This window comes from Apteryx rowi, unplaced genomic scaffold (genome assembly GCF_003343035.1).
Source record: "Apteryx rowi isolate R43461 unplaced genomic scaffold, aptRow1 scaffold_330, whole genome shotgun sequence".
In the NCBI taxonomy this organism is placed as follows: Eukaryota; Metazoa; Chordata; class Aves; order Apterygiformes; family Apterygidae; genus Apteryx; species Apteryx rowi.
The window spans coordinates 365399-380904 of NW_020449753.1; the positions used below are offsets into that span (position 1 = coordinate 365399).

General features: G+C 43.9%; 1 protein-coding gene across 1 annotated transcript in view; it reads right to left on the minus strand.

Annotated features, from left to right (window-relative positions):
- LOC112968981 (complexin-1) overlaps positions 1–15146 on the minus strand; it is a 50992-nt gene extending 35846 nt beyond the window's left edge. The window contains exons 1-2 of the mRNA XM_026071798.1: positions 15035–15146; positions 14208–14383 (exon numbers count right to left, since the gene is read on the minus strand). Of these exons, the coding sequence (XP_025927583.1) occupies positions 14208–14383; positions 15035–15146 (288 nt within the window). The remainder of the gene's footprint in view (positions 1–14207; positions 14384–15034) is intronic.
- Between the last annotated feature and the right edge of the window lie 360 nt (positions 15147–15506).

The following is a 15506-nucleotide window of genomic DNA, read 5'->3' on the forward strand; positions in this document are numbered from 1 at the left end:
TTCTGTTTTGCAGCTTGTTAAACCACTGTGACTCTTGAATTGCCCAAGTCACTACCCTTACCCCAAAACGAGGACCTAGCCTTCAGGTTCTAACCATAGAAGGTTTTAGCCAGTGTGATCAGGACTATATCACATCTGAGACTGGCAGCTTTTATGGAAGAGGGAGTTGCATTCAGCAGCACCATCACCAGAAAGTGCAGTGATTACCTCATTTATTCAGGCCTCTGAAGCCGGTCCTGTGTATTATTAATCAAAACCAGGATAAATCAATCCAATGTGGCCTTTTGTTTAGTTCTACACTAACTCATAAATTAATCTATTTACACAATCATCCCACGATGCAGCTTCTTGATTTTTCATTCACATTATGAAGTTGTTCATTGTGCCCTTGAGCACAGTAAAGCAAGAGAGACCAGACTCCTCCTAGCAAGACACATGTGCTTTAATAACTGTTACTCCACTTTGTGAACACTTCAGAGCTTTCAGGTTTGATTTTAATTAGAGGAGCCGTGACATTTTTTAATACCTTTTAAGCACCTGCCTTACTGCATCATCATGATGCTCTGATTAGAAGAGACACGGGAAAACGGAACTGAGTAGTCCTGTGGCAGATAGCTTCATTAGGAAAGGCCCTAGTTTTGTCCTGTGGGGTTCCTACCAAATTCCTTCAAAGCCATGCTTATGCAGTGCTGAAGCCTTCAACTTTTTATTTCAGGCTTCTTTGCCAGAATCCCATGCAAATATATATGCGCACAACAGTGCAGGGCTTGAAGGGGATTGCTTCTGAGTCATCACTGAGCAAATATCAGGAAAACTCCTAATAAAGCAAAGAAGTATACTGTGTATCCAAAGCTCTCAAGGCTTATGTGTGAAATGCGGAAACAGATTTCATACTGGCTGGTGCTACCAGGGCAGATGAAGTATATATAGTGGCCTCCCTTACCCTGTCCCCAGTAAATCCATACCTGGATCCCCAATTCCATTCCACACCAGGCTGGTGGAAATTGCTGAATTTTTAAATTTAATTTTTGAATCAAAAAATCAAATTTCTTTCTAGGCGACTTTAGCCCTCTAATTAATTTACTTAGCAGTGGAGAAAATGAATCATGGTCAGTCAAATGAATCATTTCATTAGGCAAAAAGTATAGTTTTTCATTTCTGGGCATTTTTACTCAAATCAGCTAACAACTCACAGAGGACTTTGGTACCTTTCATAGGGCCACTGTGGTTATGCCAGTGTGCCTGTTCACATTGCTCCTTTGTTAAACACTTGCCAAGATATGTGTTGTTGAAGTGGGCAGAGCAGAGCTTTGAACTGCAATCTCATGCCAGTGCTTAAAATACTGCCTCTGCCTGCCTCAGTAATATATTGGAACAATACATGAAAAGCCCCAGGGATGCTCAAATCCCTGAGACTGTGAACAAAGAAAGAGTCAAAGTGGCGAGATGTTTTAGAAAACAACATCACTGAGTCTGAAACATTTTGCATAGGAACTTTCATCAAAGTGTATAGTTTAATAACTGCATTAAGCAGATCTAGATTAGTTTAACAAGTCCAGACTCTTTATTATTGCTGGCTACATGCTCTTGCTCCTTGTTACACGATACCTCTAATGTTGATGTGGTGATATGGATCACTAAATTGAAAACTAAGAGAAGACAAAAAGTTTTCGGACAGATCAGTTCCCAGACCTGACACAGCGTGGGGGTGCTAAACCTAAGGCAAAATTCCCAGAGAGCTGTGAAGGCCCTTGCATTCATATGAAGGCCCTTCTTGGCCTGATGATACATCTACAACTGTACTAAGTAGAACCAACCCTAACAAAGATACCTCTGGTGACTCCACAGTATTCAAAAACCCATGTTTCTAGTGAGAAGTAGCTGAATTTTGCTCGGGGAAGCTGCCCTTTGAAAGCTCAAGACCAGTCACTAGGAGGAGAAGAACATAGTTTTTGTTTGTTTGTTTGTTTGTTTCTGATTTTCATTTTTGAGGAAAACAGAGATTAAAAAAAAATGCTTTGAACATTAATTGACCATTTCATGTAAACACTACCAATTAACAGTCAGAAGAGGGGAGAGAAAAATCAACACAAATGTTAGCAGGTTGAGCCCTCCTCCAATAATCCTCAGCCACACCGCCGCAATTGCGTTTGGCACCCAACTTCCCTCAGAGGTTCTTGCCAAAGATGCCAGGGGAGAGACCTGCAAATCCAGCAGAGCTCAGTGTGGCTGGAAGTGCTTCTTTCTGGAAGGGCATGGAGGCTGCAGAGTGCCTCTTACACAGGCTCCAGTGCAGCATATCAGAGTGAAAGGGAGATTATGACCAGCTAAGTGACTGGCCTTTCTCCTTGACACTTACTGAGCTCATCAAACAATGCTGAGTGCTAAATCTCTAAAAAAATGAAAGTTTAAACAAGGGGCAACAGTCCCCTGCCAAGGAAAAGAGTCTACAGAGCGGTGTTGGCTGGGCCAGTCAGATATCTGCTCTTCTCCTCATGGTGCGAGATCCCCTGCAAGAGCATCCCAGAGAAAAATCTGACAGTTCCTCATTTGAGATTTTCCCATTGTCTGTTTAAAGTGAAATTATTTGCCATCTAGCACCTGCCACCCTAGCCCCCAAATCCACACCTAAAATATGTCGTAGTATAGAACCAGCCTAAACCCCTTTTGCCAAAGCACCCAATCTGAATGAAAGAAGAGCAGTCTTTCATCCAAAGGTAGATTGTTGCTTTTCCATTTGCTTCTGTTTGCAGATCATCCTTCCCAGGCAAACTTCTGGAGGATGACTGGCCTCTTGCACCAGGCATTGAAATCTAAAAACAACAGGATGTTTTTCTTTGCAATGACCCCTACAAAGTATATCAGGGAACAGCATCCCTCCTCTAAGCTGAGATCCACTGCTCTTGTGATGGAATGGCCACTCTTCCAATGCCTGTAGACAGATGAGAGCCCCCAGGCTTCTCACTGTGGCCAAATCAGACTTCCCCAGCAGGTATTCAACACAAAGACCTTCTTGGCAGCTCTCTGCATGATCTGTGCTTCTCAGTTTTTCCTCTGGAAGCTCCCTCCTTTCCCAAGACATTAGAAAAAGACAAACAAAGAGCAAAAGCATACACCAAAACTCAGAGAATGCTTCAAAAGCACACACAGGCCTCTTTTATTGAAGGAGACAGCATAGTTAGGAATGAAAATTGACTCTCTAAATTAGAAAGGACAGCTTTGCACAGGCTGGAAAACATGGATAGAAGGCACTGGTGTCATTCTTCCTGGCTTATAAAGCCCTGTCAAACTTCTCACAGTCCACTAAAGTAAGCCTGCCTCTGTTAAACAGCCTCAGGCTGACAGGGTTCTACATGGGGTCAGGGAACTGTTCTCTCAGATATTCAGAAAGCTCTGCACTTTGTACAAGGCTTTGTGGACATCTGAGCATGCCTCAGAAACATCTTTTTCTGCTATTGCTTCAAATCTTTGCATCCATCTGCCCTGTCGGAGCTGTCCAGAAGCAAAAACACAGCAAGGAAGTGCTATGGTAGTAGCAAGTAGGCCATAGGATACAGACAGCCATCAAGCAGATTAAGAATATTACAGATGCCTTGCTCCCATAAGACTCCCAGACCCAGCTCCAGAGCAAAATTCAGCCAAATTCAAGCCACAGACTTGGATTTCCACGCTGAGCTAAATTCCCAAGCTATGAGATGCTAGGGGATGCAGCTCTGTCAAGGAGGCAGGGGCCATGGAGCAAGAAGCTCTTCCATGTCATTTAACTTGACATTGACTGCCACAAGTGGAGGTGCTATCCTTGACTTCGTTGCAGGCAATTTGCTAACTTTCTCCCTTCTCAACAAAACTGACACCTCCTCCAAAATACAGTACATGGGAACTGTGATTACAACATCAGAGCAAAGAAAACATGAAGATACCAAGTGTGAATTTTCTAGCAGGATATTCAGCTGTACAAAGCACACAGACATGATGAAACTGATCCTCTGCTCTTCTGCAGTAGTCTTGCCACTTTTCCCTTTGCTGACCAGGTTTATGGTCTAAATGGACAGGTTCTGTTGGCAGCTTCTTTTGTGGCAAAAATCACTCACTAGAGAAAAGGAAGAAATCCTTTCAGCACCACCCACTAGCCAACACTCCTCAAGCACTAGTGATTCATCAGAAACTTAATGTGTCAAAACATTCTAGGCCACTTTTCTGGAGAGGTACATTGGAGTGTCTCCATCTGCAAAACAGTCCCATCTCCTTGGCAGCAGCTGGAGTGACCCTTCTAAAATGGACAGAAAGGGAACATACAGCTCCTGAATAAAAATAACCTATGAGGCCCACTGAGCTTTCTGCAGTTGGGTCAATGAAGAACTCCATTCAAGGAGCAATTTGTCATCTGCCTCTCCCACATCACACCTTTGCTTGGATTAGCTGTCTGTTTTGATCTCTGGTTGAAGAATCCTTCCCCAGTCTGGGTTATGCTGTTTAATAACGATACAGAATTTACATCCCAGCTGACAGAAATAATCCAGAAGCCATCAATGGCGGGTGAGATCCTACAGGCTTATGTGGTACCAGGCAATTTTAAGAACTAGCTCAGCCCCATGATGACTCTACATCTCTAATGGGCTCCAAACATGCTGAACCTGCTTGGAGAGCTGGCAGGGGCCAAGACTGCAAAGCTTAGCTCTGACTCAGGCTGAAGGTCTTGGGAAGACCACGCCAACAGTTCCAGGAGATGTTGGGGAATGTGAGTCAGGTGGCCTGGAGCTGACAAGCTGCATTCCTCCTTCCTTTTCCCTGACCAAGGAAAAGCACTTCCTCGGCAAGTCTCCTTTTCAGCAGGTAATGAATAAGCTATGAAATCTCACTATGCCTCAGGGCTTCCCAGCATGAATATGCATGATTGCGTACTGTTTCTGCAAAGGATGAGGCCTACTGCAGAGGCAAGACTGGAATACCCCTCCTCTTGGGCGAAGAAAGGGTTGTGCTAGATAAAAAATGAGGGAATCCTGGAAAACCACACCCAGGGGAAATGATGAAGGGGAAAATGTTGTCCCCAGACACCCTGCTACTCCCCCAACTGCAGCCAGCCTGTCTTACCCAGACTCCAGCATGGTCAAGGAAGACCACAGTCATTTGGCTACTTCAACAGCAGCCTGCTTCTGGCCTACAGCCCACAATGGGGCCTACAGTCTGGTAAGAAGAAGTCAGCTTTACTTGTGATTGTCTCAAAGCCAGCCTGGGAGTCAGGGCAAAGAGCTCCTGAAGCTATCTTAGACCCTGAGGAAGGTCACATGAATAGGGAGAGGAGCATAAATATGCTCTCTCTTTTTCCAGCTTTAACCATCAGCAGCAAGGGCCTATGGGGAATTAAGACATGGTGGCAAGGGTAGGCAAAGGTTATGAAAGTACCACAATCAAAGCATAGCCCAAACTTTCTCACCCTGCCCATGCCTGAACTTGGATCTGGCCTCATGTCAACCCTCCTTCTTCAAGCATGTGAGGTAATTAATTCTCCCTGACAGTCCTAAATCCCAGGCAGATAAAACTGAAAGCAATGTCAGAACAGATGAAGACCTCCATGGTGAGGCCAGCACAAAATCATCATGTGATCTTGCTCTAAGCAGCAGCATTTCAAAGGATGAGTTTGGCTCTGATGACTTTTAACAGCGAAGAATGATGCACCCATTTGCTGAGCCATGAAAGCACCAGGCTGCATTCTCAAGTAGGTGCAACTTCTCCGGTCTCATTAATTCCTAGTGAATTATTTTATCATTCAAGGCTCAGATAACAAACAGCTGATGTAAGAAACATTATTTGGTTAATGTCTTATTTCAAGCAGTAATGGCAACTCTTTGGCTGCAGCAAAAAGGGAATGGACCTTTAAATCCTATTTGGTGACCTTCATAGTCCTTGAATTAGTTTGACATAAAGAACCAACACAGTACAAGTCCTCCCCCTCCCATCTGACTTGTAAGGTAGGAATAAAAAAGAAGTTACATGAAAAAATTATGTAGCTGTAATTATTACAGACAATGGTACTGATTAAATTACCTGCATATTATCATCTGCATTTTAAGACTGACACAGGCAGCATGACTCAGGACAGAACAGTCTACCTTTAAAGATCAGATGAATGAAAAGATTGGGAAAAGTGTGTTGGAGGGAAGCCAGAGCTCCTCCAGCCACTTAGCCAGATTTCATACCATCCTGACTAGGAGCCTTTACACTGAGGAAAGAATGCTGGGGTTTTTTTTACACTGAGGAATGTTTTCTTCCCCAAAGGAGCAGACCAGTGAATAAGCTCTCTTGCCACTGGGAGCAGAGAGACACATTTATGCCCTGGCTGGGATGTAGCCAAGGGCTGATTTGAGGTGGTCCCAGCTCTGCAGGTAGGGAAGTTTCAAATGGCCAGGTGTGGGTATGGCAGCCACTTGCAGACACCAGTAGTAATGGAAACCCCTGTGCCATGCAGGGTGTGGGATGGTCTTCACTCCTTCCAAGTCCTAAACTGCTATGACACACTTCTTCCTTTCCCGCGGAAATGCTCAGGTTTTTTGGAAGAAGGAAAAACCCCATTTATACAGAGTAAAACTGCCCCCATGTAGGCAAGCATGAAGCTAGCTTTTCTTTCTCCTTCATCTAGTGGTTTTGACCCATCAGCAACAGGATGACTGTGAATGCTGCCACCAAAATGAGCTACATCCCAATAGCCTCTTCATGCCAGTGTTCACCACTCCTAGTGCTCTGAGCAAGGACGGATGCTCCCTTGAATTCCTCAGGCTTGAACTAGACATGGCTAAGGATGAACCCAGACTGCCACTGAAACTGGGATGAAGTAAGGCTTTGTGCACGCTGCAAAAGTTCCCTTTACATTCATCTTCCTTCACTTGCACATGCAAAGAAAAAATATCTTTCTCCTTAAAGTAAATCTGTTCAATCTTGAATGTGCACATGCAAAAACTCTGGATAATACACAGTGGTTGTATATAGTGTCTCTACACAGCAACAATGCTCTGTAAAGATACAATAGCACTTCACGGGTCACACATTCTTGTTCTGCAATGTAGTCATCATTTCCTGGCTCTGAGAAAAAAAATGAAAGTTCTTAAAACAGCAGTTCAACCACAAAAAGAAAACACAGGTTAAGAAAGGGAGGCTGTACTGTGTGATGAGACAATAAATTGCTTTTAATTACTGCCTCACCACCTCTCCTGTCCTCTGGGTGGTATCACAGGCTAAAAACTTCTGGGATAAGGGAGGGCTGTACTGAAGGGTTGCCTAATATGAACAGAGGAGAAGTCTGTCAATGAAAATGTTGGATATTAGTTTCCAGATAGATCTCCTGGTAATGGGGCATCCTGGGCCAGAAGTGTAGAGTGAACTGTGAGATGACAGAAAGGCATTGCCTACATAATGGCAGCATCTGGCTGAGCATCACACAGATGCTCAGCTGCAATGGTGCTGGATGAGGACTTGCAAAATGCCTTTTGTTGTGGTTTTGTTGGCCTTTCCAAGGGCTGAGAGGAATGCCTGGCAATGATATTTCAACAAGCTGCAGCCAGGAAGGCTTGTGACACCACTCAGATGTCCTGCCCAGCTAAACTCCATCACTGTATCTCATCTGCTTTTGACTCAGAGAACGTTTATTTTGCACCCGATCCTGAGCAGATGAATCCACCCAGTCGTGTGCCAGCAATGTGTGTGGGTTTTGCTGGCCAACTCGGGGAGACAAAAGTTGATGAAGCAAGGAGTTCAGCTGAAGGACCCTGCAGGACACTTTAGTCAGTGCATAACAGTAAAAAAGGCTGCATTTTAAGAGATATTTCAGTAAATCCAGAAGCATCATCCAGTGGGACATAGTTAGCAAGTATCCAAAGTGACATCTACTGGTGTAGATTTGGATTAACGTAGAACATAGGAATACAGTTAGAGCAGGGCAGAGAGGCACAAAGAAGCTGAGTAACGAGCCCAAAATTTAATTGCTGCTAAGAGTGCAATTCTYCTCTGTCCTCATCATTACTGGTGCTGTGACTGTTCACATTCAGCCCAGAACCCACTTCTTAGAATGCAAAATGCAATCCCTGTCCTGCAGAACACCATGCCGCGAGCATCACAAGCAGGCCTACTGCTTTCCCATAGCCAGAGGGTCTGTGACCCGGCTGTAAACACTCTTCTACCTACAGCACAGTGAGTAACCACACTGAGCTAAACTAAGCAAGGAAAATTTTTTGTTTCAAATTTTATTTCCTTCAAAACAAGGAAATCTTTTGTTTGATTGCTTTTTATCCAGAACTATCAAAAACCACTATGGAAAGAGTAAAAGAGTCAAGTTAATGATACCTCCCCATCTGCACAAAACAGAGACATCTCTAAAAATCTATTTTAAGGCACAAACATGGAACAACTGTAGCCATGGCTTCATTAGATCACAAGTGCTGGATAAAAATTCACGTCACTGGTAAAGTATCAATGATTTAAAAGGGAAGAGGTCAGACAGGACATTTCTGTTCATTGAGACATGAATTTCATCTTTTGAATTACAGAACATGATTGGCTGCCGATGAAAACTTTATCTTCATTTGAGATCCTTTTACTTTTGACATGCAGAGAATATGACTTACACATCTTTTTAGCTGTCAATAGTCTCTGATGAAGAATGTACTATGTATTTGCTCCACAAGGAAGATTACATCTTCAGAACTGGGTTTTCAGGTGGTGAAATTTCAGTCCTTTGAGTAGGAATTTTTAAAGCTCTTGGCAATATCTGCATCTGAAGTTAGCCAAGAATAAAACATCCCATGGATTTGCTAACGCTGGAGAGTTTGGCTAACATTGTGTTGCTGTTTTATAGCAACAAAGTTTTATCAAGGTCAAATTTGCGCTCCTGAGCTTGCAGCTTATTGTGAAAGGTATGATACTGCTGGAGAACAGAGTCAAGTCAAATTCTGCTATTCCTCTTCTCTCAAGACAGGATTTTCACATCTATGTGCCTGTTCCATATGCAAATACACAAATGAAATATTCAAAGCAAATTAATTTTGTGATGTTGCATGTTGATTATCTCACATAAGAATCTAGGGCTACAGCTATAAATCCTGATTGCCTTTTTGTCTGAGTGATTCAGAGCCAAAAGTGAGTTGAGCAATCAGATTAAAAAAACAAACAAACAGCATTATGGGAACACTTCACTACTGGAGGGAAAAAAGGCCCTAAACTAGGTCTTTTTCAACTGTGAGCATCCCAAATGTTCTCACTTTTCTAGATGCAAATTCCAATACCACCAACCTTAAACCATGAAAGACCTGGAAATTATAGAAGTCTTAAGTATCTACAAAGGGCTGGAAAGTCTTTGTGCTTTTCCTGGGACATGGGCATTTTCTATCGGTTTACAAATCCTAATACTGCAGAGAATCTTATTGCCTAAGACTGGTATTTTCAAAACCAGTGGGAGCATTTAATGGGCCGTTAAGAAGAATAGGAAGCAAGCATTAATGGCACACATCCAGAGACAGAAGGACTTGCACTTGAACAACAAGGACAGCATGCTGTCCTACTGTGTGATATGCTGCCAGCAGGAATGAACATCAAACCCTAAACTTCATCATTTTCCTGTTGTCAGCAAAGGGATAAAGAAGCCCTCACAATTTCTTCGTGCCCCATAGAGGCTCACTGATGCGAGAAGATCTCAACATACTTTTGCTGCTGAGGCCTTAGCCACATAATGACTCTTATACTAATGCACTTTGCATGCAGAGAACAACAACAATAATCACCTTTGTCCCACACCCAGAGAACATCTTAGAAGAAATTGGGAGATATCTTCATCTGTGTTTGAGATGCCCTCATCAACTATGGTAATAAAAATATAGTAAAAACAAACAACAAAAAAAGAACTAACTAAATGCCCAAATGAGGATATTCATTATGTTGTTGTCAGAATCTGAATACTACACAGTAAATGAGGCTTGGGACCTCACATTGTAGGGGATGGTAGAGATGAAATACTGAACATCTGCTTATCAACTGAACAGTCGGCCTCATCCTGTACAATGGGAGAGCTGAGGTTCCTAGAGGAATAACTAGTATTCGATCATGTAATCAAGGATTGTGCCACAGTCTTTACACAGCACCCAACGAGTCAAGATTTGCGGAGGCAACCGTAATTCTTCCACCTCTAGAACCTCCCAGTTGCCACCTTCCCATACTTCTCATGCAGACTTCATGCTCAGCTGGGATGACAGGAAMCTTCATTATCGTAACTAAACCTTGGTCTTTTTCCCCCTCAACACACAGGTATGGCTGGTCAAAGACAAGCAAGACTAGGGACATCTGCCCTTTTCATTCTGAGAATTCAGTATTTTTTTCAGTCTCTAGTAATGCACCTGGAGATAAGCAGCAGCTACTGAAGTAGTGCATGTGCTCTATTTCAGGTGTAGTCTAAATTCAAACCTAAGTTCTGTCTCGAGGCCAAGGCATTTGGACAGAGGATCATGCTTAGGTCTTTTCTGGCTCAAACCCACCACTATGAGGATAATTTTGAGCTCTTGCTACTCTTAAGTGTGAGCTCGGGCATGCCCATTCTCCAAAGCATTCATAAAATTTGCAGGTAGCCAAATTACAGTCAGTCCCATTGTAAGCAGGCCAGAGTCTAGCATTCAGCCCAGACACTGGATGCAAGGTGGCTGTTGCAGCATGACAAGCTCGTAGACGGTACTGGTGTGAGGCTCTGACCAGGCTGGCAGCGATATTTGGTATGCACAGCACCACCACCCAGGCACTGGCAGCAGATCCTGGCCTACTGGGCATGAGGGCATCAAAGGCCCCTCTGCAGTCATTGCTATGACTGATCTGGCACCTCTGGTGTATACCCCAGTTATTCTCTTCACATACACCCTTTTTAAATATCAGAGATGCTAAACTGGCAGACAACTGGGGGCCCAGTTATTTCAAAATGTGATCTCCAGATATCATCCTTAAATACTGATTTTCAGCTAAAATGTTTCATATTTTTACAAAAACAAAGATTTGGTTTCTGCACAATCCATTCATCTATTCTTGTGAAGCGCTTGCTCAGCTGCTGCTCCAGGACAGCTTTGTCATCATCTCCGACTTCTTGTGGGCGACAAAGCTCAGACAGGCAGTCACCAGTTCAGCTGTAGCAAACAGAACGCTTCCCCCCCCCCCCGCCCCTCCAAAAGTACATCAGTTTAACAGACTGGATTATAAATCTGAATTTAGCATGTGACATAGCATATCTGAGATATCTGTATTCCCTTCAGGCTCTGTCATGGCTTCCACAGCTTTCTGAAGCCATAAAAGACAGAGTGCTTTCATCRTGCTTGTCGAAGAACCAAGGCAAAGCATCCAAAACAAACATAAAAGTCTGTCCTTTCCATGCACCAGCTAGATCCATACTGCATTAACTCATGAAGCCATTACTCCCAGGTTTGTCCCAGACACCCTGCAGCTGTGCTCAGGGAGTGAGGCTCTGGGTTTATGCCCCATTTCACGTGCCTTCAAACTTGTCGTCTTCTGCATAAAAAATCTGTTCCTACTCACTCACTCATTTCTCACTCCTTCATGTGAGAAATGCACAAAGATTGTCAGGGAGATCACTAAGTATTAAGACTTCTTGATGTGAATGCATACCTGCTAACAACAACTTATATATGTATATATACAAGAGAGAAGCCATGCTCCCGTTTTCTCCTCCACTATATTTCCAGTTTCACAGATATTGCTGAAGAGATCAAGGTCATTTCTAAACAAACAAATAAGGGAGGAAATAATCCAACTGTTTTCTCTGCTCTTTCTCCACTCATTCTAGACTTCCAGCCACCAGCTCACAATAGCGAGAGACAGAAGCTTATATATTATCAAATCCATCTGTCTGTCAGGGCAAAGTAATCCCTCTCTCTCTCACAGACCTCTCTGACTTAAAAAAATAAAAAATACAGCTTCTTTCTAAGGCTTTATCTGTCTTTCCCAACTCTGCAGAAAGCAGCTTCTTCTTTCAAAGGCATGTTATCAGGGGTTATCCCCAAGAGAAACAAAACCGCAGAGAACTGAGCTCCAGTGTTTTCACAAGCCGTGTGTGCTCTACAAGGCAGGACTTCCTGCTGCTAACCCCAAAGCTAGCCCACCACACAACTAGAAAAGCTGCAAACCAGAGCTTTGAGTGGGGTCAAATAGCCCTCCTCCAAGTGTCCCTGCTCATGCTTTCTGCAGGCCCAAACCTTTGCCATTCAGAACAGCATCACTCAGGAGTCCATCCATTTTCAAGAGACTTCTCTGCTCAGTACTCAGCCTGACTCAGCAACGTCTCAACAGCTACCAGTATCTCAGGGAAATGCCCGTTGACTGGGTCTTCCCTCCAAGCTCAGGCTGCCTGTGAGCTGCTCATGAGCCCTGTCAATTCTGTTCTCAATCATCTCTGATTTTGACAGGTGACATCTCAAGTTTCTTAAACACTTTACTGCAGTTTGCCCAATGGCAAGAAAAATACAACCCCTGTCTATCTCTGGGAACACTTCAGTGGCATAGCAGACAAGACAGTGACCACTGAAAATAGGGCATGAGCCCAGATACTTGCAGCTCAGAAATTCATCACTCTTCTTTTTCTTTCCCTCATGTCTAATCCAGACCAGTGGCATTGCTCAGACACAGTCTCACAAAGCTCATTAAATGTATATATTGCATACATTAATAAATGCAATAACATAATTATTATACTATATACATATATGTTCCTTAAATGTATTGTAAAAACAACTGATTTTGAGCGGGGGAAGTCCTGAAACTCTCTGCCTTGTGGTCAATAGCTTCTCTCTAGAAATCATATGAAGACCTTTCTCTGGCAGTGTCACAAGTAGATAATCTCCTTTAAGTACTATCTTTTCTTAGAATCATAACCTCCAGTTTTCCTGTTTGTAGAAACACTTCCTGACAACTCTTTACAAGATCCCTTTTGCCACCAGGACAACCCATTCTTCCTTCCTGAATTATAAGGATTGGCTCATAAGTTGGACCCTGTGCTGACACAATTTTGTTTACACACAGTCGATCTCAGCTCTGTAATGGGACTTGAAGCTTTCTCCCACACACACTCCTAGGTCACTGTAACCTGCACAGAGGTCGGTACCACACAGGAAACATCTCTCATACTGAGCAGCCTGGTGCACGTTGGTTCTGCAGCTACTACTGAACGTATTCTGGGAGCTGGACCTCTACACCCCAGTGTGCACACTCAATCTTATCTCACTTCTGGGGGTTTTCCTCTGTTCTTTGGCATGTCAAGCAAGTCACCAGACAGGCCTTCACTGCCAGGAACTCCTCCACTGACCAACAGTCACATTTTTTTCCAAGCCATCTGAGCTCCAAGGCCTCTTTCTACAAAACTAATTTGCTCTGAAGAGACGACCTTGACCTGGTCTTGAGAGCGAGGCAGCAGAACTGCCTTTTCCCTCCATGCATCAATCCCTAAGAGCTAATGCATGATAACAATGTGTTCAGCTACATTAAATTAAGCTCATTTTTCTGGAAAAGGTTTGTTTTGTACATTGCTTTTCAATTTCATTCTGGAACCCTGTAATTATTTGTCACTTTCCTTCTCAGGCCAGACTCTAACATTATAAGAATCAACCATTAACTTCAATAGAAGAGTCTGCTTGCCAATAGTTAAGTCCCACAAACAAACAAACCTCTCCTGTTTCAGGTGATTCCTCACTGACTAGTGGAAAGCTGAGAAATATGAGAAATTAAGTAGATTTATCCCATTTCGCCCATAACCACAAAGAAAGCCTTGGAAGCAATACACTGAACAGAAGAAGGTATTTAGGCTCTGTCTCTCAGAAATATGCTGAATGATGGCACTTCTCATAAACCAATAATGCAGCCTTGGAGAGCACCAACATAGGGACAGAAAAGCCTGTAAGGTCTAAAATAATGTGATCATTTAACAGATGGTGGGAAAAACATTCACAGCTTTCTCCCCTTATCTTCACTCTCTATTTCATATTGCAATTCTTTTCAGTGTGGGAGGTATGTTTAGTCAGGGATGGAACTCTGGGGACAGAACACAAGATTAGAAAGTTCAGTGCAGCAAAGCAATTACCTGGCTCTACCTGGGTAGTCAGGGAACTGGTCCCAAATCAGCTGAAAATAGCATTTCTCCACTGAGCATTAAGAGCTGTCCAGTGTGTATAGATGCCTACCTTGTCTCGAATCCCTTGTCTCATAACTTCTCTTTCAGCTTCCATTTTGGCATATTTGGCTTTCCTTTCCTCTTCTTCTTGCCTGAGGGCTTCTTGTCGTTCCTCTTCTTTCTTGGCAGCATCTGGGTCTTTCTCCTCATCCCCACCCAGCATCTTCCCCATGTCTTTGGTAGCCCCTAGAGAAAGAACATGAGAATGTCAGCCCCAAAAGACCAGAGGAAAACCACCGCAATGCCAGGTCTCCCTGCTCCCTCACGCTCAGGACTTCATTCCACTTCCTCTGCATCTGGAAATGTTTCTCCCCCACTCAGCAGGAGGCAAACTCCCCACACAGTCAGGAAATGGGCAAAGGACCCAGACTGACCATTCAGTGTGGGTTACCTGACGCTAGTGAGAGAAGCAGGGCAGTGAGAGGAACACTCTACACCTGTAGACTTGCATGATGGAAAGACAACTGTTTTGCAGTCCTGAAGGGGACAAGCTGCTGTCCACACATTCTTTCCACTCATTAGGCAAATGGCTGAGGCTTCAACTCACTTGGTTTTGGAGAGTCTTTAGTGTAACAGGCCATGCATCCAGAAAGAAATGACACCAGGGCAGGGAAAGGAATCTGAAATCTTGATTACAGGGATGAGTAATCACAGTCTTAATTGTTGCTAGAAATTACATATCCCCTGACAGGTAGGAGCACACAGCATAGCAAACATTTGGAGCTGCTAATGGCTTCAAGGCTGCTGCCATGGATCAGAAGCTTTGCAGAACCAAAGCAGCAACCTCTTCGCAGGTCCCTGTTCTAACTTCAGGCACTACTGCCTCCAAATGCTCACTATGCAGGTGGGATCCTGGATCTGCCTGGTTCCCCTTCCTCTCCTGCATGCACACTGGTCCCAGCTTCCCAGCTCCTGCATGCTCCAGAGCAAGCTCTCTGTTATTGTGCATAGCCCTTGCACAGCCATGCAAGTGGAGAGGTTTCTTGCATGACCCTCAGTGCCTGCTGGGCTGCACATGGGCTATTCACACTGTACATCAGAGGTACTTCTAATGGTAGGTGACTCTGGCAATCATTGGGTTGGGGAGGGCAGCAGGGGATGGGGCAGCGGGAGGGCCTTTGATGTAATGCTTCACCATCAGGGCATTGGAGCAAAGGAGCAGGATCGAGCCTAGTTACATGGATGAACTGAAAAACATGACATCACGTGACCTTTGAGAGCTGTGTTGCACTTTCTCTGGAGCAGGAAAGCACCCTGAATCATTTACTAGTAAAGGTACCTTCCCCATGGAGGAAGGACATTGTAGATG